This window comes from Serinus canaria, chromosome 13 (genome assembly GCF_022539315.1).
Source record: "Serinus canaria isolate serCan28SL12 chromosome 13, serCan2020, whole genome shotgun sequence".
NCBI classification, from domain to species: domain Eukaryota; kingdom Metazoa; phylum Chordata; class Aves; order Passeriformes; family Fringillidae; genus Serinus; species Serinus canaria.
In genome coordinates, this window is record NC_066327.1 from 2,683,372 (window position 1) to 2,703,745 (window position 20,374).

The 20,374-nt window shown below is 55.8% G+C and overlaps 3 protein-coding genes across 3 annotated transcripts in view; 2 read left to right on the plus strand and 1 right to left on the minus strand.

Moving 5' to 3' along the window:
• The first annotated feature begins 3,620 nt into the window (after positions 1 to 3,620).
• Positions 3,621 to 7,956, plus strand: APBB3 (amyloid beta precursor protein binding family B member 3). The gene is made up of 12 exons (XM_030229447.2): positions 3,621 to 3,699; positions 4,644 to 4,834; positions 5,162 to 5,238; positions 5,463 to 5,520; positions 5,701 to 5,841; positions 6,189 to 6,316; positions 6,433 to 6,438; positions 6,522 to 6,636; positions 6,722 to 6,809; positions 6,962 to 7,045; positions 7,190 to 7,614; positions 7,713 to 7,956. Exons 1-12 carry the CDS (start codon positions 3,651 to 3,653, stop codon positions 7,932 to 7,934), a joined length of 1,584 nt encoding a protein of 527 aa, XP_030085307.2. The 5' UTR covers positions 3,621 to 3,650; the 3' UTR covers positions 7,935 to 7,956.
• Positions 7,957 to 8,050: 94 nt separating this feature from the next.
• SRA1 (steroid receptor RNA activator 1) lies at positions 8,051 to 9,745 on the plus strand. The gene is made up of 5 exons (XM_050979653.1): positions 8,051 to 8,148; positions 8,400 to 8,525; positions 8,703 to 8,917; positions 9,102 to 9,210; positions 9,321 to 9,745. Exons 1-5 carry the CDS (start codon positions 8,124 to 8,126, stop codon positions 9,560 to 9,562), a joined length of 717 nt encoding a protein of 238 aa, XP_050835610.1. The 5' UTR covers positions 8,051 to 8,123; the 3' UTR covers positions 9,563 to 9,745.
• A 603-nt stretch (positions 9,746 to 10,348) lies between these two features.
• Positions 10,349 to 20,374, minus strand: part of ANKHD1 (ankyrin repeat and KH domain containing 1) — a 99,840-nt gene continuing 89,814 nt past the window's right edge. The window contains 7 exon segments of the mRNA XM_050979872.1: positions 10,349 to 10,577; positions 10,748 to 10,921; positions 13,997 to 14,043; positions 14,497 to 14,661; positions 15,586 to 15,761; positions 16,707 to 16,961; positions 18,040 to 18,234. Of these exon segments, the coding sequence (XP_050835829.1) occupies positions 10,768 to 10,921; positions 13,997 to 14,043; positions 14,497 to 14,661; positions 15,586 to 15,761; positions 16,707 to 16,961; positions 18,040 to 18,234 (992 nt within the window). The 3' untranslated portion in view covers positions 10,349 to 10,577; positions 10,748 to 10,767.

A 20,374-nucleotide genomic window follows, 5' to 3' on the forward strand; every position in this document is an offset into this window, starting at 1 on the left:
TTAAAATTAAATAGTACTTATTAAAATGCTAAGTAATAACACCAGGCACTAATTCTTATCTGGTTTAAATGAAGACAAAAGATATTTGTGAAGTTGAAGTTTTGATGCAACATTTTCCCCCATGTATTTATACCTCTTAAGGTTTATATGTTTCCTTGTGATGCCTTTTAGCATGTACCTCAAGTCTTTTCTCATCATAACTGTTAGGTGCTGGAGCTAATTAATAAGAGAGCAGTACTGCTGCAATGGAGGTCATTTAGATTTTGGTTTAAAGCAGTCAAAATAGGCTTAGAACCTCTTGATACAAGGTCACATCTCTAGGAGGAATGCTGTGAATTAGCAAAGGAAAGCAGCCAATGGGCACTGCTGATCCAGTGGTTGAAGAGCTGCAGTTCTGACTGATTTCTGCACTAACCTAAAGCTCTTTGGTGGCCTGAGGTGCTGCTTCTGGGAAGCATCAGAACTGTCTCCCAGAAATTAGATGAAGCCAAGAGCAGCATTTATTTCACTAACACTCAACATTTTAGCTGCTGATTTCGAGTTCCTTTGAGAAGTACTAGTTCCTCACATGAATTGTTTGTGTTCCAGAGTGTGTGTGCTTCAAACTGGCAGGGAATTGATTTCCTCATCCTCAATCCCCACCCCCAGGCTTCCTGAGATGGATTAGGAGTGGGTGACAGCAAAATTTAAATGTGTTATCTGAGTGTGTGTGAAGCAGCTTGAGAAATCAGAACTATGGATACTTCTGCACTCTGTATTATAAGAGAGGTGTGAAATGATCAGAGGATATTAACAGCATTTCTTAAAAACACTTTGAGAAGAGGCAGTGCTCCAGAGAACTCTGTGGGCTATGGGATGGAACTGCATGTACCAATTAAATCCATAGTGCCAACAGCTCACAGCAGCTCTGCAAATCAGTGTTTACAGGAACCAGGCAGTAAAACAGGGAAAAAAAAAAAAAAAGGCCTACTGGAATTACAGTTTCAAATGTGATACCCTGGGATTTTTTTCTTGGTTCCATAGATTTAGGGGGTTGACTTGGACCTGTCTAGGTTCATCTTGTGGCCTCTTCCTTTTGTCTCTGCTTGACTTGCACAACTGAGGTGGAATAAGTGGTGGTGGAAGCACAGAAACAGCTTAAACTGTGTTTTTTTCTGCTAGGTGGGGTGTTGGGACAGGGATATTTGATAACTACAGATAACTGAATCTGGGCTGCCCAACATGATCTTGGGTTTCTAATAGCTGGGAGGAAGGTAGTGGAAAAGCAGAATTGTGACCTAATATTTCATTTGATTTCTTTATGAAAGGTTTTCATAACCTGAAAATTATTGATCTGCCACATCAGAAACCTCCTTCTCCTGCGTGAATAAAGACATCCACCAGAAAAATTACCTGATGGAAAGTGGATACTTTCTTTGAGGGGGATTCTGTCTTTTGTCTCAGGAGCAGTGCAGAGAGAAACCTTGTATGCTTATCCCCTGGAAATGGCATACACAAAAGATCTGGTTGGGAGTCAAGTTACCTATTTTGTTATCTTAGGTAAAACTGAGCTGGACCTGCTCAGATCTGAATCTCATTGAAGCTGTGGAGTGTTTTCATGTAATGAGCCCTTTAGGAGACTTTTGATCTGCAACTGACAGATCTGAGAACCCAGACTGCTCCAAGGAAGCATGTGAGTAGTTTTTTTATCTTTTTGAGGGAAGTGTTAGAGGGGCTGAGAGATCCCCCTTATGTGAAGAGATCTAGCAGGTGTTTGTACTAGGAAGATAAAATTCAATCTTTACAAAGAGAGAAATCTTATTCCCCTTCTCCAGGATTTCATCATTCAAGCCAGAAGAAGAGTTTTGGTTTCTAACCCAGCACCAAAAATGACACTTGCCACTGTACTTCAGGCACAAACCAAACCAACCAAACCAAACCAAACCAAACCAAACCAATCCCAGATCTCTCACTCTTCAGGGCCAACGCCAGAAAATGATGAGTTGTAGAATTACAAGATGTCTCACGCCTTTCCCTTATCCTTTTCCTCTTGTGAACCACCAGAATGTTCCCCACTCTCACACAGGCAGCTCTGAACAGGGAGCATCCCTGCACAGAAGAAGGATGATTTAATGAGGGTCTAGGACAGCCTGCAGTGCTGAAACATGCTGCTGAGGCTGGCAAGCATATCTGCCACTGCCCACACACCACCAGAACATTTTCTCTGTTTTCTTTCTGCCTTCCTATGCTTTTTCCTCCCCTTGTCCCTCCCTTTCTCCCTCCCATGAAACATCCCATATGCCATTTCATACAATCCATAGGTTCTGCTCTGCACCATCTCCAGATTCTCCTCCCTTGCTCTAAGTCTGATATCATCAGGGCCATCATCACCCTTAAGCTTCATGACATTGCCAGGAGAGAGTTGCCTTCACCTTGGTGGCTTGGATGAGCCAGAGGAGGAGTGGGGACAGTTTGTGTTGGGGTTGTTGACTCCTGTGTGATGAGCTGAATGTGGTTTTTGAAAGTGAAATGTGTGTTGAGATAGGAGGGGAGCCACGAGCCTCCCCTGCTCTGCTGTGTGGGGTTGGATTGGGTTAGGCAGATAATGTCCCAAGGACACAGCACTTGAATGGAGTGTTAGAAATCTGCCTAGCTCTGGACAGATGCAGAAGAAAAAGCCTGTATCCAGAAAATCCAGCTGCCACCAGGAGACAGAAATTATTGTGGACAACTGCAAAGCTGGATTATGGAGCTAGTGCTGTTCTCTGGCCAAGTGAGCAAGGTTAAAATGCATAAAGGAGAGGAGGGTGTCTCACAAAATAAGTGGCATGTTATCCCATGGAATGCATGAATGAGGCCAAGCAAAGAAAAAGAGAGACCAAGCATAGAAAATTAATTCTGTACATCCAAAAATTGCTCTGAAGAAGAAAAGGTGGAGAGGCCATGAAGGACTGTCTGGAGAAGCCACCTATAGCAACCCATCTTGGCATATTTCATCAGGCACCTGTAGCTTGGAAAGACTTTTTCCTGAGTGGTACTCAAGGAGCTCCATGGGGAATTCAGGTGTACAAATGTCTCCAGAACTTGTGTCCCTGGGTGCTGATCATTAGCCAAGATAGAATGGAAAGAAGTCTCCAACTGGATTTGCAAATTTCTTGGCCCCTGGTGAGAAGGGGAAGGTAACCAGCACGGACATTTGGGTGCCTTCAGCACTGGCTGATGGAGGCTGGACACCGGTGGAGGGGAATGGGCAGACCTCGATATGAATGGAGAATGAACATGGGATAAGCATGGGTGGAGAGGAATGTTGGTGATCTGTGGGGACAGGGGAGGGAATGGAGGAACCCTATGAGCGGATGGAGGGAAAGGGAACGAACCTGAGGGCACAAGGGGCTGACCTGGCTCTGCTGTCTATCGCACTCAAAAACCTTTCCAGCCCCAAAAGCCCTTTCCTTCCTCAGAATCCCACCTTCTGCCCCGAGACACACCCCAAGGGCCCCGGACATCCCCGCCCTTCCCCAGCTCCGCCCGGGCGATCCCCCGCGCCCCCCCGGCTCCCTCCAGCCCCCGCCCCCGGCCCGCCCCGGTCCCGCCCCTCCCGCCGCAGCCGCCGCGGCTCCGGGCCTGGGCAGGCGGCGGCGGGGGCGCCGCGCCGGGCGGGCGGCGGGGCCATGCTGGGCAAGGACTACATGCTGGCCATCGTCCTGGTCAACTGCGACGGTCAGCGCGGCGGGCACGGGCACGGCCTGCGGGCTCAGGGGCGGGCTGCAGGAGCGGGGACGAGTTGTGGGGCCGGTGCCGGGTGGCGGGGCCGGGGTCGGGTTGTGGGGCTGGTGCTGGGTTGTGGGGCCGGGGTCGGGTTGCGGGGCCGGGCTCGGGTTGCTGGGCCGATGCTGAGTGGCGGAGCCGGGCCCCGAGGGCGGGAGCGGCGGCCGCGCCCAGCGCTGTCCGCGGTGCTGATCGGGGCCCGCGGCGTCCGGCCCGGCCCGGCCCCGCCGCTCCCCGCCCCACCAAGGTCGCCGGGAGCTCACCCGCTTCGGGGGCACCTCTGTATCCAGGTCTCCCCTGGATACACCCCTGGAGCACCCCCACTCTCCCAGCCCCGGGAACCCCGCCCGGCCCCAGAGCCCGGCTGGCCGGAGCGCGCCGCCCCCGCGGCCCGGGCTCTCTCCGGCCGTGCTGCGCCACGGGCTCGAGCCGGTGCCCGCTCCGGGCTGGGGGTGCGGGGACCACGGATATCACACCCTCCGGCTGCAGCCCCCATCATCCTCTGCCCGGACGCCGGTGTCTGTCCCGACCCCTTTCCCGGCCGAGGGCAGGGGAACACTGGGCTGGTGGCCGCGGGCCAAGCCTGAGCCCGGTGCCCCGCAGGGTTCCCGACCTGGCAGGCCCAGGCTGCCCCTGCCCTCTGTGCCCTGCCGGGGATCCGCTGTCCCCCGGGAGGCAGCGAGGCAGTTCCCTGCACTGGGGTCTGCCTCTGCTGCAGCCTCACTGGCACCGTGCCATGTTCCCTTGCCAGGCTCCTCTCCTGGCCCATGCACCCAGCCACACACCCAGAGGCCACCGCAGGACCCTTGTGCTACTGGGCAAAGTTGTTGGCTGCTCAGGGCAACTGTGGGATCTTTCTCCTCACCCCATATCTCACACACTCCCTCTCTGCACAGACAACCTCTGGAGCGACCAGAGCCTGGAGACAGACCCTGACCTCCCCCCAGGCTGGAGGAAAATCTGTGACTCTCTGGGTACCTATTACTGGCATGTGCCAACAGGCACGACACAGTGGCAGCACCCTGCACGCGGCACTGGCCCAGGAGGGCACACGGAGGCTGATGGAGATGAAACACTCCAAGGAAGGGTAGGGAATGTGGGTAGGGGTGTGAGGGCTGGTGTTAGATTCCACCCCTGGCAGAATCTGCTGAATCCTCTGGGCATGACTGATCCAGCCTCCCCTTGGAGCACCCTGTCTGTGGGACCCTGAAGTCCTGCTCAGCCCATCCATGTCAGGGGTTTAAGCCCTTTGAAGGGCTCTAGCAGGCCCCATCCTGGTGCTCATCCTACTTGGACTCATCTTGACTACCCAGGGCGCTCACAAGCTTGTTACAGTCCTGTGAGGGAGGGCCCCTACCTGGTGCCTCCTGACTGCCTCTCTTGCAGCTCTCACCCCTTTCCTCTTCTCTCCCAGGAATGCCAGGGCCTTGCAGCGAAGCACTCGGCAAAGGACCGGCCCATTCCCAGCCCCATGGCTTCGCTGTCCCGGAGGTAGGGCTGTCCTTGTGCTTTGCTGGCTTGTTTGTGGGCTGCCATTGATCCCTGAGCAGTGCTGGGTGCTGGGCCCTGGTGCTCCCCCCCAGAGCAGCCCCCCATGCTGAAACCAGCAGGACCATGCTGGGCACCCACATGGGATACTTCCCAGCTGGTGGCATAGGGGTCTGCTGGTTCCAAGGCATCCTGATGCAGGCACTCACTGCCCCATCCCTCTGCAGGCACTCACTGTCCTGGCATGGAGATGACTTCCAGCACAGCGCAGAGCCTGGCTCCAAGGTACTGCACCCGCCAGCTTCACTGCCGCATCGTGGGCTGTGCTGGCAGAGGAGGAGGAGGGTGGCAGCTGGCAGGGATGTGGATGGGAGCGAGAGCAGGGGTGACCACTGTGGCACGATGAGGTGTGTGGGACGGAGGTGGCTGTGCCGGGGCACTGAAGCCCCTCGTGTCTCTGCTCAGTGCTTTGCTGTGCGCTCTCTGGGCTGGGTGGAGATCCCCGAGGAGGACCTGGCACCTGGCAAGAGCAGCATCGCCGTCAACAACTGCATCCAGCAGCTCTCCAACAGCAAGGGCCAGGGCTCTGCGGAGAACCAGGGCGAGGTAAGAGCCTGGGATGGTGCTGCCAGGCAGGGTCCCACCACAAGGCTGCTGTTGCTGAGGCTGGACCATGCTGAAAAGGGGAGCAGGTGGTAGAGCCAACTCTCTACACAGGGCATCCATGTGATGGTCCAGGTGTAGAGCAGGTGGATCTGGCAGGGCTGTTCCTTGGGAACAGAGCCAGGGTGCCTGGGTGGGTCCCCATACAAGGGAACGGTAACTGGGAAGGGCAGGGCTGACCCACAGTTGTGGCAGAGCAGGCTGGTGTGTAAGGGGTTTGCCTACACAAGGGGCTGGGTGCTGGGGATGTTCAGGCTGTCTGCCAGAAGGGAACCACTGCTCCTCTGCAGGGCCAGGACCTAGTGATGATTCTGAAGAAGGACACCATGAGCCTGGTGGACCCCCTGGACCGCAGCCTCATCCACCGCCAGCCCATCCTCAACATCCGTGTCTGGGGTGTTGGCTGCAACAACGGCAGGTGCCAGGGGCGAGGGCAGAGCTAGGGGCCAGGGGGATGGCTCTGCCCACCTGGGGAGAGGCACCCCAGCAGTGACCTGTCCCCTCTCCTCCCTCCCACTGCCACCACGGCTGCAGGGACAGGTAAGGGGGCACAGGGCTGGGGGAAAGTACAGGCAAGGGGCTGCCCCTGTCGAGGTCTCACTGGCTTGCTCGTGGCCTTGCAGAGACTTCGCCTTTGTGGCCAGTGACAAGGACACCTGCGTCCTCAAGTGTCACGTCTTCCACTGCAATGTGCCTGCCAAGGGCATCGCCAAGGCTCTGCATGAGATGTGCTCCAAGGTGGGAAGCAGGGACCCCGGAGGGTGTGAGCGTGGCCGGGGATCTCGGGGATGAGGGGAGGCTCCGGGATCCCCGTCTCTTGCAGATCGTGGCCGAGCGAGCTGTAGCGAGCAGCAGGCTGCCCCGCGCCGCCACGCTGGAGCCCATCTCCGCCGAGGACCTGCCACTGCAAGGTACCGTCCCCCAGCGCTGCCGGCTGCTCCCCCTGCTCACAGTCCGCCCGTGAGCCAGAGCCCTCTGGCTTGTCCGGCTGTTTCCCCGGAATCCGGACGGGGGAGACACAGCGGAGGACACAGAGGTAGCCCCCACTCTCCCGTCCTGGCAGTGGATATCCTAGAAGCGGTGAGGCAGTCTATGCAGACCTACGAGGCGCTGTACATCGGCAGCCTGCCCGTGCCCAGGGCCATGGGTAAGCGCCGCTGCTCCCCCGCAGTTGGGGGACGCCGAGGAAGCCCCTCCGTGGCGCGGGGCTGCCGTGCCCTGGCGCCGGGCGGCTCCTGCCCGCCCCTCGCCCGCAGCCGGGGCCGGTGGGATAGGGTGTCCCTCTCCCCAGGGATGGATGTGTTGAACGAGGCCATCGAGAAGCTGACGAGGCGCCCTGGGCGGGAGAACTGGACGCCCTCCCTCATCTACGTGTCTGACACGGCCATGAGGGTGCACCCGGCGCAGGTGGGGAGGGAGCAGGGGGCCGTGGCCGGAGCGGGCACGGCGCTGCCCCCGGCAGAGCGGTCCTGGGGGGCGGCAGGGCTGCCCGGGCGGCGGCCAGGGGTGGATGGGCCCGCGGGGTCCCCGCAGGAGCCCGAGGAGGCGGCGCACATCTGGGAGTGCCAGGTGCGGTACGTGACCTTCCTGGGGGTGGGCCGGGACGCGCACACCTTCGCGCTCATCGTGGACACGGGGCGACGCTTCCAGTGCGCGGCCTTCTGGTGCGAGCCCGACGCCGGCACCATCTCGGAGGCGGTGCAGGCAGCGTGCATGGTGAGCACCGGCGGCACCGCGGCCGGGCACGCCCAGCCCTGGGGGGGCCGGGTGTCCCCGGTGCCGAGTGCCCCGCGCTGCCTCTCGTGTCCCCGCAGGTGCAGTACCAGAAGTGCCTCGTGGCCGCCGCGCCGGGGGCGAAGGCGAAGAGCTCGGCCGGCCGGAGCCGGGCCGGGCCGGCGGCCGCGGGGGACGCTGCCCGCGGGGCGGCCAAGGCGGGGGGGGGCGGCGGCGGGGCGGGGGCCGGGGCCCGCAAGCGGGGACTCTTCTCCTTCCTGGAGGTGTTCCGCCTCCGGCGGGCCCTCCTGCACAGCCCGTAGCGGGCCGGGCCGGGGCCGGGGCCGGAGCCGGAGACGCCGGGGAGGAGCCCCCGGCCCCAACCCCGACCCCGGCCCGGCCCCAGCCCCGAGCGCGGCCCCCGGCGGGGCGGGGACAGGCCCAGTCCCGCCCCTCCCGCCCCTCCCCGTCTCACGGGCCGGAAGGGGCGGGGCCGGGCGTGACGTGGCGGGATGGCGGAGTCCTACGTGAAGCCGGGTGAGGGGGCGCGGGGCGCGCGCGGCACTTCCGGCGCGGTGGGGGGGTCCCGCTCCCGGGACGCCGCGGGTCTGCCTGGGCGGGACCGCGGGGCCGCGACCGGGGATCGGCTCCGCCGGGGCTCCGTGTGTGGGGGGTCGACGGGGCCGTTCCGGGTGCGGGGAGCGCCGGGAGGGACGTGCTGGGGGGTCCCGCCTGGCGCGGGGGATCCTCGGTCTCCTCCGGTCTCACGGTGCCCTTCGCTGCTGCAGGGAACCAGGAGCGCGGCTGGAACGACCCCCCCCAGTTCTCGTACGGGCTGCAGGCGCAAGCCGGGGGCTCCCGCCGGACCCCGCTCACCCGCCGCGCCCCCGCTCCGCCCGCGGGGACACCCCCAGGTCAGCACCGCGGGGCTCCCACAGCCCCGAGCCCCAAGGGCCGCTCCGAGGGAGCTGCGGCCCGGCTCCCGCAGCCGCGGTGCTGGGGGCGGCGGAGCCGGGGCTCGGGGCCCCCTTTCTGCAGGGCCCGGTGCCAGCCGGGTCCGAGCTGACGGGCTCGGCGCCTCTGCCCTGCAGGTGCCCCCCCGGGCCCGCCCAATGCCCCCGCCGACCCCGCAGCGCCGCCGCCCCGGGCGCTGGGGCCGCCCCCGCAGGGCTCTGCCGGCGCTGCCCCGCGGGCCGAGGGCCGGCCGAGCGCGGCGTGCCCGGAGCAGGAGGAGTGCAGCGTGTCCGCCGACACCGTTCTTGCCCCTCTGCGGGCAGCCCTGGACGCCTGCCGGGCCACGGTGCAGGTGAGGCTCCGGCCCCTCTCGCCGCCCTGACCCGCGGTGTCGGAGGGACGGCAGCTGCGGCAGCCAGGCAGGAGCTGCCGGTTTCCAGGATACCTGAGGGGGGAAGAGAGCCGCCCCTGCCCCGGGGCTCCCCCGAGCTGGTGGGGGCACATCCCCCTCACTCCCAGCTCACCTCTGCTTCCAGAAACAAGTGTGCAATGACATCGGGCGGCGGCTGACAGTGCTGGAGGACGCGTGGGCTCAGGGGAAGCTGTCCGCACCAGTGAGGAAGAGGATGAGCCTCCTGGTGCAAGGTATGGGGTGAAGGGGGCCACAGCTGCACCAGCAGCAGGCTCTGGGGCAGAGGCACCCGCGGGACGGTGGATCCTGCGCCCCTGACAGGGCTGTCCCGCTGTCCTGGCAGAGCTACAGCAGCAGCGCTGGGATGCAGCTGATGAGATCCACCGCTCGCTTATGGTGGACCACGTGAACGAGGTGAGCCAGTGGATGGTGGGCGTCAAACGCCTCATCGCTGAGACGCGGGACCTGCCCACCGGAGAGAGGGACGGCAGCGCTGACACCGAGCCTGCGAATGAGCCCGTGACTGAGCCTGTGACTGAGCCCGTGACTGAACCCACAACCGAGCCAGAGCAGGAGGAGCCCTGACACCAGGGACGGGGCTGTGGACTGTGAGCCAGGGCCACCGGCAGGAACAGGGCCCCTGCTGCTGGGGGAATCTGGGCACCCCCTCTGCCTCCCAATCCTCATCCAGGAAAAGGGGATTTTAATCATTGCGACATTTTAGTGGCGATTCATTATGTTTAATAAACAGCACCAACCTGCCCCCTCCCACAGTCTCCCTGAGGGTTCTGGCACTGACAGATCCTAGGGCTCCCAGGGTCAGCAGGGGAGATAGGATTGCTGGGTGAGGCCGTGGCTGCTTCATCAGGCTTGGCCATGTCAGGGGAAGGATTCAGCATCTGGCTGGAGCAGGCAGTACTGTGTGTCCCTGCTGCACTGGCTGACAAAACTTGGCCCTTCATCTGGCAGTGGGGGGTCTGCAGCAGCCCCAGGGCCCAGCCCTGCTGCAGGAGGGATCTGGGTTGGCTGCAGAGGCTGATGTGCCAACCACCCCTGGCAGGACCAGGGTTTGTGCTGCAGCCACAGCCCTGGCTCCCATCTGGGCACAGCACAGAGTCTGGAACCCAAGAGACCTGGGTGACCTCAGGGAGGTCCAGGGACAGTCACGTGCCCAGTTGGGTGTTAACTGTGCTGTTAACCAGACCATCTCGTGTTCATGGGATGGCCTCACCCCCTTCCTCCACCAGAGTTGACAACAGACCCCCAGGTCCTCACCACCTGCAGCATCACCCTCTGCACCCTCCTGGTGCTGCTCACCTCCCCTCCCTGGGGCAAGGACCCCGCTGAGCCCTGACAGAGACACACACCATGTTAGCACAGGGGTTTCACGGTGTTTATTGATCAAGCATGAGCTCCTAGGCAATTGCACCAGCCACTTGTGCTAGAGCCTGAGGTGTCACACGTCCATCCCCAGCATCAGAGAGGGCTGCAGCCAGCTGGTCACGGTGCCAGCACCTCCACGAGGCCCAGGAACAGGCCCAGCCATGGCCTGGAGACGGGGAGATGGAAACTCAGATGTCCATCTCAAACTGGTCTTGATCTGCAAGGGCACGGATGGATACAGGACCAGGGTTAGAATGGGGCTGGCTCAGCAGACACGGGCAGGCAAAGGGAGCAGGAGCTGGAAGTGGGGCCAGGTTGGGATCTCGCCTAGTCCCATGCCCCAGGCAGGCGGTCCATGGGCAGGGGCCGTGGCCCTGGGCTGCTCACCTGGCATGGCCTCTTCGCTCTCATTCCGCTCCTTGAGCTCCTCCAGCTTGACGAGGCTGGACTGGGCCAGGGATGTGACACCGGGGGTCTGGGGCAGGCAGCAGGGAGGGGTCCTGGCCGCGGGTGAATTCTTGCACTCCAGCAGGAACTTGCGGTCGCAGATGATGCGGGTACCTGCCAAAAGCAGGGGGCTGTCAGGTACTGCTGGCCTGGCCACCCCCGGCCCCGAGCACCTCGGCCCAGAGCACGGGTGGGACCCAGTGATTGGCCATGGCTCATGGACACATCTGGCCCTGGAACCACCACATCTGGCTTCCCACAAGGCAAGCATCCTGCTCAGCAGCTATTCCCCACATTATTCCTCCCCTTCAGGCTCCTGGAGCTCTGCAGGATGCAGCACAATGGGGTCTAGCCTCCCAAGGGCTACCCCATGGTGGCCAACACGGGCCACCCCTGTGCTGCCTGGAGGGCAGGGCCAGTCCTGGGGCACACAGCGAGGCCCCAGCCTGCTGGCCAGGCAGCAACAGCTTCGTGTGGCACCCTGTTCCAGGGTGGAGCAGCAAGGGCTGGGTATCCCTCAGTGGGCACCCTGGAGACCCATTCCCATTGTCTCAGCCAGCCACCTGCTGCTCCCAGCAGGAGGACAACAGCTGCGTTTGATGGGACATCTCCTCCAGCCTGCTGGGTGTGCAGTGACCCCTGGGGCACACACTGCCTCCTCCCCATGCTCCAAGTGCCTGCCAGCAACGCCTGAGGTGGCACCAGCCTGTGTGCCACATCTGCGGCCCTGCTGTCCCCTGCCCATCCCTCCCTGCAGCCCAGCACCAGCTCCCTGCCAGGCTCTAGCAGAGGGTGCAGCCCAGGGTTCCAGGGAGCCCAGAGCTGCTGCCTGAGGTGCCAGTGAGCCTGGAGCTCCTGCTGGGCACTGCAAACATCTTACACAGCCCACACCTACCACGGCCCCGCAGCACCGGGCTGGGCTTTCACCCCAGAGCAGCTTAACTGAAGGCCCAGACAGAGCCAGCGCCCACAGGGTGGGCACCTGGGTCTCAACCCAAACATGGCCAGCTCAGGAATGAGGCACATGCTTCCCTGAGGACAGACAGCAAATACCTGATCAATGGGTGACCTAGAGGGTCAGAAGGGAGAAGGACTGGGGGAGCCCTGCCACCCAGGGCTGGTAAACTCAAGTGGGCACAGACTCTGGCATTAGTTACCTCCATGCTTTTTCTGGATCCAGGCAGCCTCTGCCCTGAGGGACCAGCACTGCACTCACCAGCCCGCTGACATTGCCACCAGCTCTCTCCCCAGAAGCACAAGGCCCTGCCTCTGCCTGTACCCTCCTGTAACCACAGGGCAGTGATGGTCTGAACTTCGAGCAGGATCTTCCTACAAAACTTGGAGGTTCCCTTTTCCACTTTAGTGGAGGCTGCTGGGGCCACTTGGATCTGGTGCCCAGAGCAAGTGCCCATGGCCTCAGGGAAGGAGCTGTGCAGGAAAGAATGCAGCGAGGGACCTGTGCAGCAAAGAGCTGCCTACATTAGGCAGCGCTGGGGTGGCCAAGGCTGCTCCAGGGACAGCCCCATCCCCATCCTGGGCCGTGCCCCCTGATGTCATGGAACAGACTGTGCCACCCGCCCTGGAGCTGCAGCCCTCCAAGATGGGCAGACAGTGGCTCCCCAGGATGGGGCAGAAGGAGGTGGCACTGCTTGCTGCAGCCAAGGAACACAGAAGTGGGCACCCTGCCCCTCAGCTGCCCCACAGAGCACACACCTACTGCACCACAGCACTGCTTGTTTCCAATACAGCTGCTGCTGACATGTGTCCCCTGCCCACAGCAGGGCGTTGGACTGGGTGAACCTTAAGGCCACTTCCAACACAAACCTGTCTGTGACTTATTCTGTGTCTATCTCCTTTGGTGCCAGCACTACCACTGGGGCAGCAGCAGTTCAATTTTTTTTTTAATTTCGTCCTCAAATACCAAGAACAGTATCTGAATACACCATCCAGTAGTGCTTCTGAGGTTGATTTGTCTGTGGTATGTAGATACTGCTTGTGCACTTTGGGTGTTCAGTACTTCTTTATGCTTTTACTGGGGAAACTCTGCTGCTGCATGTAAGGGTTTGTCTGGATAAGATGGAAGGAGGTGAAGTCTCCACCTGGTCTGAGATTGATCCATTGGATTAGACACTATGTGCACTGGAGTTTCCTGCTTAAGGAATGGATTCCACGTAGTTACTGCATTGCTTTGGAGCAAAAGCAGAACTAAGCACAGTCCAAGTGCAGAAAGTGGAGAACTGGGTCAGGAGTTAACATTCATCTTAGGCAGTGTGCAAAAATCCTCTTCTTCCTCACAGAAGGCTTGAGGAGCTCTCAGCAGATTTACAGCATTACAAGAAGCTTACAAGTGAACCTATTACATTTTCCTCTAATGGAAAGCACTTTTCTAAGATCTGCTTCTGGGCAGGTGAACAACCCTGCACTCACCTGTCACTGCTGTCAGCCCTTCTTTGCAGCCCTGAGCAAAACCTGATCTTTCAGGTGACACCTGCCAGAAGCAGCAGAACTAATCCAGAAGGAAAAGACCATACACAGAACCAGGTTCACACCAATAAAAGGCTCACAAGTGGCAGGGGCAAGGACTCTGCAGACCCCTGTGGCTCCAAACCCTCCCAAACCTGACTGTACCCACGTGCTCAGTGCATGACCCTGGGGAGATCTGTCACCAGGCACAGCAGCAGCTGCTGGGGACAATAACATACAGCCCTTTCCAAAATTTTCACACACAACCTATAAATGCTGTTTGCCTTTTATTGAGTATTCAGGTAAATATTTCACATTAATACAGGCTACATAAAGTAGAGCCACTATACGACATGAAATTTACTCAGCTTTTCCTTGTGAGTCTGTAAACAATTATACAGGTATTACCACCCTAAAAGGTCAAAATCATGTCATCAGCTATTTCTCTGCTGCATACAAGGAGCATTCAGTAGTGTTTAGCCAAAAAAGCACTAGTTTTGTCTGATTTTTAAGTTTGAAGTGGCTAAACTAACTGGAAAACAGAATCAGTTTGAACAGGTAAGTCAATTTGTTCTTATACAACGGGCAATCGAGATTCCATTGTTACAGCCCACAGAAAATCGTTTAGTTAGGCACATGAAAAAAAATCCCCAGGGTTCTTCAAGGTCATAAAGATTCCCAAACCAGGCTAAAAAAGGACAGACCCCCTTAAATCAGTTGACGTACTTGAGATGCATGTTTCCAATGTGAGGTGCCCAGGTGCCAGGCCAAATCTACAGCAAGAAATAAAAAGACAAATCTATTATAAAAACAAATAAATGTTCCTTTAACAGTGTTTTACCACTGAGGGTGAGCATAAGGCTTCCCTCAAAATACAACCAGACTGTCCAAAGGCAGGAGCTCTTCAGCTCTGGCCAAGGTCTGACTGACAACCTGCAAGGTGCTGAGTATGGAAATAAACCCTCTCACTTGTACCAGTCCATTACCTGGCTGAGCAGTCTTGAAATGCTGCTTGTTCTACCTGCAAGGTTTGGTATCAATAGCACCATGGATATTTTATGAACACATGCACACACACACACACTGTAGGGAAAAGTCATGCAAACAACCTCAGTCCTAGTTTCAAAGAACAGAAAAAAGCAAACGTGTCACCCAGCCAAAACTGGATCTCACAGCACTGTATAAAGCCCCAGGAAAGCACAGGTGGGAAAAGACAGTCACACTACCTGCTGAGCATCAGTACATTCTGTTGAGTTCTGGACAACTTTGATCATGGGATTCCAGGCAGGATCTGGAGTATGGAGCCCGTTAAAGAGGGGCCCTCCTGGGCCATCTGCCAGCTGAGGGTGCGAGGGTATCAGAGTGCCGCCGTACATGGAGATGGGCAGGCCCTGAGGGGACAAGAGAGCACTGGTGAGGGACACGGGGAAGGGTGGCTGTAGGAGCACACAGAGCCAGCTCACCTCCACAGGTAATGTTCCACTACTGGCAGGAATCTCAGCACTGTCAGGGAACACTGGGGCAGAATGTAGAACACAGTGATTTCAGAGCTGGAGATTCCAGCCAGCTTAGCCATTTCTCTCAACTTACACCTAGCAGAGGCTGCAGCACACACAGAGTTTTCAGGTAAGCCCACAAGGCCAGGCCAGCAGCTGAACACTGTGACCTCAGTGTTCCCTCCTCACTGCAGCACAGGACAGCCACAGCGCACACAGGGCTGCACTGAGCTGACCAGACTGGGTTCAAGATCTTCTCTAATTCCTAATGGCCATCTAAAATAATTCTGCCTGTTCAGAAAGAGCAAGTTACAGAGTAGCTTTTTGCAATTAGGAGAATTCTTTTCCTATGTGTGAATGGCTCTGCTTTGCCACACAGATGCCAAGACCACATGCTATGGCTCTTTCTGAAACATGCTGGTAGTCCTCTCCTCCTGCCACTTCCCTAAGGAAGGTATGGGGTATTGGGGCCATAATTTGTGCTGAAAGCATTAAGCAAACTTGTTATGACCCTCAGGAGCTGGGCAAGCTTTGTGAAACATTTCCTGGAGACTGAGCTTCTGAGACACAAAACACTGAAGAGTGATGAAGGCCTTCAGCTACTGACCAGAGAGTATCTGCAACCTACAAACTGTGGCTTTGTTTAGACCTGCCTCCAGGCTTGGGTACCTTTTCTGGTCAGTTCTGGGATGAAAGAAGGTTCAGAACTGGGGTAAAAAGCAGTGGCAGCAGAGGCACACACAGGGTGAACAGGCAGAAAAGGAGATGTAATAAAGGCAGGCCCTGGCCATTTCAGAAATCCAACTCTCTGTAACTTACTTTAGAAAAATCCACAAAACTATTTGGCATAGGTTGGTGGAAAATATTCGAGGGAGCCACTATTCCAGAATCATCTCTCTCCATTGGCTGATGCTGAGAAAACGTGCCTGGGTCTGACAGCTGCTGATGCATTGGATGACTTCCCATGACAGGCTGAGACCAACCCGACAAGCCTTCTGCAAAGAGATGAAAAATGGCTGATGAAACTCACTGCAGACACTCGAGGAGAATTCAGCAGCTGCACACACTACTAAGGCCACCCAAAGGCACCCTGAAAACACACAGCCACAGAGGGATCTCAGGTATCCAGACAAAGGTGGAGAAGATGGGGACTACCACGAACTGTGAGTTCCACATGTCCACTGCAAAACAGCTAAAATCCAACAGAGCTCCCAACACTACCTGTAAGCACATACAAGCTTTTCTTGAAAACACACAGCAATGCTGAGACATAAGTTAACCAAAGTGTGGAGGGCTTCACTGAAGCATATAACAAATGCAGGACTCAAACGTTTGTATTGAAAGTTACCAATGGAAACACTCTACACCTCAAATGCTGCACCTCCTCCTTTCCACAAAATCCAACTACCAGGAAACTGAACGTAAAACTTCAGCTGTTTCAAAGTGATTCTTTGGGAACCAAGGCTGCCTGGAACAGAAGTTATCCCATACTGTTCAAGAGTCATGAGGAAATCAGTGCAAAAACCAGCATCTACAGCTCTGTGTCTCTGGGTGCATCAGCTGCACCTCAGCTGACACTGAAAAATGTGAGTGGAAAACAAGAGAGAAAGCTGGACAGAGAGAGCCAACAGTCAGGCCTGGAACCAGCCCCCTTAAGAGACAGAAATTGTTTACTCTAAGCTCTGGATCATTCAGAGGACTCTCTATGAGATCTCTGCACCATTTCAGGCTCACAAGTGCCTGGTGACTTGATCCAGGCAGGTGAGAACCGGGTGAGGAGGGCAAACCACTGCATTTCCATCGACCTGTGCTCTCCCACCACTGCCAGCAGCTGTTCCCCGTGGGAGGGCAGACTTGGAGCTTTACTCCTGCTCTCCAACCCTCCTTCCAGACACAGTCCCTCCGAGAGGCCCTGCAGCTTGTGCGCAGCAGAGACTCACCAGACACGCTGTTGACACCGAAGGACCAGATGCCGCTGTGGCCCACGGGCGCGGTGAAGTTGGTTCCCAGGGGCGTGGGGGTGACGGAGCCGCCCTGGCGGATCCTGGCCAGCCGCTCCGTCCCGATGGGCGGCGGCACCTTCCGGTCTGGGTTGGCGTTACCCGATTTTGGCTGGCCCAAGTTAGCGGGGGCAGAAGCAGCTGAGAGGGGCGAAGATGATCCTGAGGAAACTGATGGAATAGGAGATTCACCTGCTGAAAAGAGTATTTCTCTTGCTTAATTACACACAAAGTAGCAAGCGTAAATGCCATCCCACTTATTTCCCCAATAGTATCTCAAAGCGTATGATAAAACGTTTTAAAGGCTTTTTTTGGCAAGTATTCAAGTCTTTCACAGAAATTCTGTCTAAGAATTATTTGAACTCTAAAATCCACATTATAACACAAATGCTTTCAGCCATCAGAATCATGATATTCTCATGACGTAGCGGTGTATCTAAATTAATTACAAGAAAGAATAAGAAACATGGAAGAGTTTCAGGAAGAGGTGAAAACATCAGCCAAAATACCATAAATATCTAAAGAGCCTGGTTCTGGTATCCACCACTTCCAGCAGAAGAGAAATCAGACAGCTTCCCAAAGCCACAGGTGTGACCCAAGAGCATAAAGTCCCGCCAACTTCAGAAGTGTCACTGACTCTCCTTGGGAAATCCAACTTCCTTTGAGCACTCATTTAAACATTTTGGTTCTTAAACTCAGAGTGGCAATGAAGTTGCATGCAGTGACATGAAAAACCTCTTCAGCTAAGATTCTGAATCAAAGACCCATATTTTCTGTAAAGCTACTTCCATGTTCTTTCCATTAGGAGGAAAACCCACTGTGACCTTGGATGATGCTTAGAGATTTTGGAACATTTTAAGTAAAATTCCAGATCCCAATTAAAAAAAAAAAAAAAAAAGAAAAAAAGAAAAAAGGCAAGTATAACTTCAAACCATGGCAAACATGATATTTTCACCTAATATTGCACTCATACTACTTCGAGGGGAATCTTTAGCTTGGTGTAATCACCTCCACTCCCCCACAGCTTCATGCTCTCTCCTCTCAAGAGCCTACAATGACTCTTTTTTTCTGCCCAAATACGCCTTTTGTAATGCTACCAGAACTAGTGGCATGGGAAAAACCCCACAAAATAGCACAGCTTGGAATTTGCACACCATCCTCACAGCTGCTAAAAGCGATTGGAAAGCATTTTGTGCATTACTGGGTAAGTTCCCCTCAAGATAGAAATCTACTAAAGACAATAGCTATGAATTTATAGTTAACTAAGACAGACCCATGAAGTTCCTACATGAATTTGTTGCGCTTGTCCAAGGATGTGGTGAAAAATGCTGTCTGTTAAAGCTGGGAGTCCCAACAGGCGCTGGCCCTTGAAGGTAAACCCGTGCTCCTTGTATGTTTGCTGAAAAGCCTGTCAAAGGACCTGAAGAAGAAGTTGTAGAGCTGTTGGATGGATCTAGAGAGGGTAAGCCTGAAATAAACATAAATTTGATTAAATATCTCTCTTTGGGAACCTGCTTCAAAGCACCAGAGAAAGCTAGTGCTCCAAATATAATTAAAGCATCTCATCACCGTAGGGGGTATCTGCACATGGTAAGGTGCATGATTCTCCCTTAGAAACCGCAGAGGCATTTCTGGAGGCTCTCTGGTTTGGCCTCAAGTTTTAACAAAAACAGCCATCCCTTTGGTCACTGAAAGAAAATGATCTTAGCAGGGAGGGCAGAGCAGGAAAGCTGGGAGTGGCCACGATCTTTGCTTACAAAAAGCCACACAAATCCAACAGGGATCCAGGGCTCTGTGAAAGTCCCAGGGGAATCCAGCACCAGGGAAGCAGTTCTCTGCAGGATGGGCTTTGCCATCCCATAGGCACCTTCATGGAGAGATCAGTCAGAGCACGCTGTGGCCACAGAGACAGGGCTGGCGTGGTACAGCACCAAGGGGAGGGGGCTGCTTCCTCCAGGGACGTCTGAGAGGAAGAGACACATGGAGAAGGAGTTCAAAGACCCACAAAAATTACTAGCAAGGGTGAATTACATTTTTTTTTAAATAAGCCAAAGCTTTTAAGTACTTTTCCAAAATGTTGTAAAAGCTCTTATCACACGTTATTACCTGAAAGCAGAAATGGGCATGGCCATATGTTCACCTGAGTTTAGGGTTTAGTTTCAAGGGCCTATTAAACAAGATTAGTTTCAAAACCATTTAAACATTTCAAAATGACCACAACCAGGACCAGCCTATGTTGCTGCAGAGTGAGGTTGAAGGTTATCTGTATACACACCCCACCACAAACAGCAGCGCTGCCAGGCAGTACCTTAGGTCAGACACTAGAGGGACACCTTTCAGTGCCGGGACAGTTCCTGAAAGCCAGTATTATCAACCAAGTCAACCTGATTTACTCCTTCCAGAAGTGCCAGATACAATCTGCTCACAGAGACAGAAATGATTTGTGGAGTTAAAGAAGGTATTTTTCTCACTAGCCCAAAGGTTAAACCGAGAAGTCTCCCTTACAGCCAAGGAGAAACACATCCCCCTGCTGCTGGAACATGGGCTGCTTAGCTGAGGGACCCCCAGCATGGGAGGAGTCTTTCTGGGTTTGTCACAGCACAAACTCCATGCTCTGAGGAGGATGCCAGTGCCTGTGGCTGCAGTGTGGCTGAGCTGAGTCTGTCTGGAGTTGCAGCCTGGCTCCAGCACAGAGCTCAGGCCTGAGCTGACAGCAGCGCCTGCAGCCCAGGGCCCTCCCTGGGCAGCTGTGGAGCCACTCACTGGACACTCTGGCCACCCCTCTGTCCACAAACCTGGCAGCCAAAAGCCCCCCTGGGAACCAGTTCCACCATGCACCAAACCACAAACTGCCAGCTGGCTGGCAAACCACACAGGATCTGCTCCCGACAGAAGGGTAACAGAGCTGCTGCCACCCTGGGTGCTGCTGGGTTCCCAGACAGAGAACAAGGCAGGGATTGTGACAAAAGCAGCTCTCCTGCAGGAGAAGGATGGCCTGCTGTCTTCTGATGGCTCAGGAGGCTGATGGGTACACAGCTTGTAAAGTGCAAGGACTGGACAGTCAGGACCACTTCAGCCCTGCTGGATCTGCTCCATGGGCTGAAGGGAGTGTGACAGCCAGAGATGCACAAATCCAAGAGCCAGGTCACAAAGAAGACTTTTTAACTTTATCTTGTCTTCCATAAAAGTAGATGAAAAACTTTGCTTGATATTAAAAATGGTTATTCTGAGCAGTAACTTACCAAATCCTGACTGCAATAACGAGCTTCCTATTTGTGTACTTACCAAAAAAGTCAGGTTTTATAATAGTAAAATCTTCTGCAATACCATACTCTGCACTTACTTGGGCTATGAACTCAAACTCCTCATTGTGCTCTGAATGCATAACTGTGCTTTTGAGAGGAATGTATTGATCTCACACAAACTCTGCTCAAAATTCAGTTTATCAAGACCCCAGGCAGATGTTGGTTACTGCAACATTACCTGCATGTTTAGAGAAGGGGCCACAACACTTGGTTACTCTGTGTGAAAGAGTCCAACCATTTCATGCAGTTCCATACTCATGGGCTGCTTCCTAAGCTGGCATATTTCAAGTTTGTGACCCTTTT

Bases quoted from the DNA above. Each gene is read 5' to 3' on its own strand.
- APBB3 (XM_030229447.2), top strand. From the start codon at position 3,651: ATGCTGGGCAAGGACTACATGCTGGCCATCGTCCTGGTCAACTGCGAC. The intron at 4,835-5,161 runs GTAGGGAATGTG...CTTCTCTCCCAG, and splicing joins ATGAAACACTCCAAGGAAGG to GAATGCCAGGGCCTTGCAGC. The intron at 7,046-7,189 runs GTAAGCGCCGCT...CCCTCTCCCCAG, and splicing joins GCCCGTGCCCAGGGCCATGG to GGATGGATGTGTTGAACGAG.
- SRA1 (XM_050979653.1), top strand. From the start codon at position 8,124: ATGGCGGAGTCCTACGTGAAGCCGG. The intron at 8,149-8,399 runs GTGAGGGGGCGC...TCGCTGCTGCAG, and splicing joins GGAGTCCTACGTGAAGCCGG to GGAACCAGGAGCGCGGCTGG. The intron at 8,918-9,101 runs GTGAGGCTCCGG...CTCTGCTTCCAG, and splicing joins CCTGCCGGGCCACGGTGCAG to AAACAAGTGTGCAATGACAT.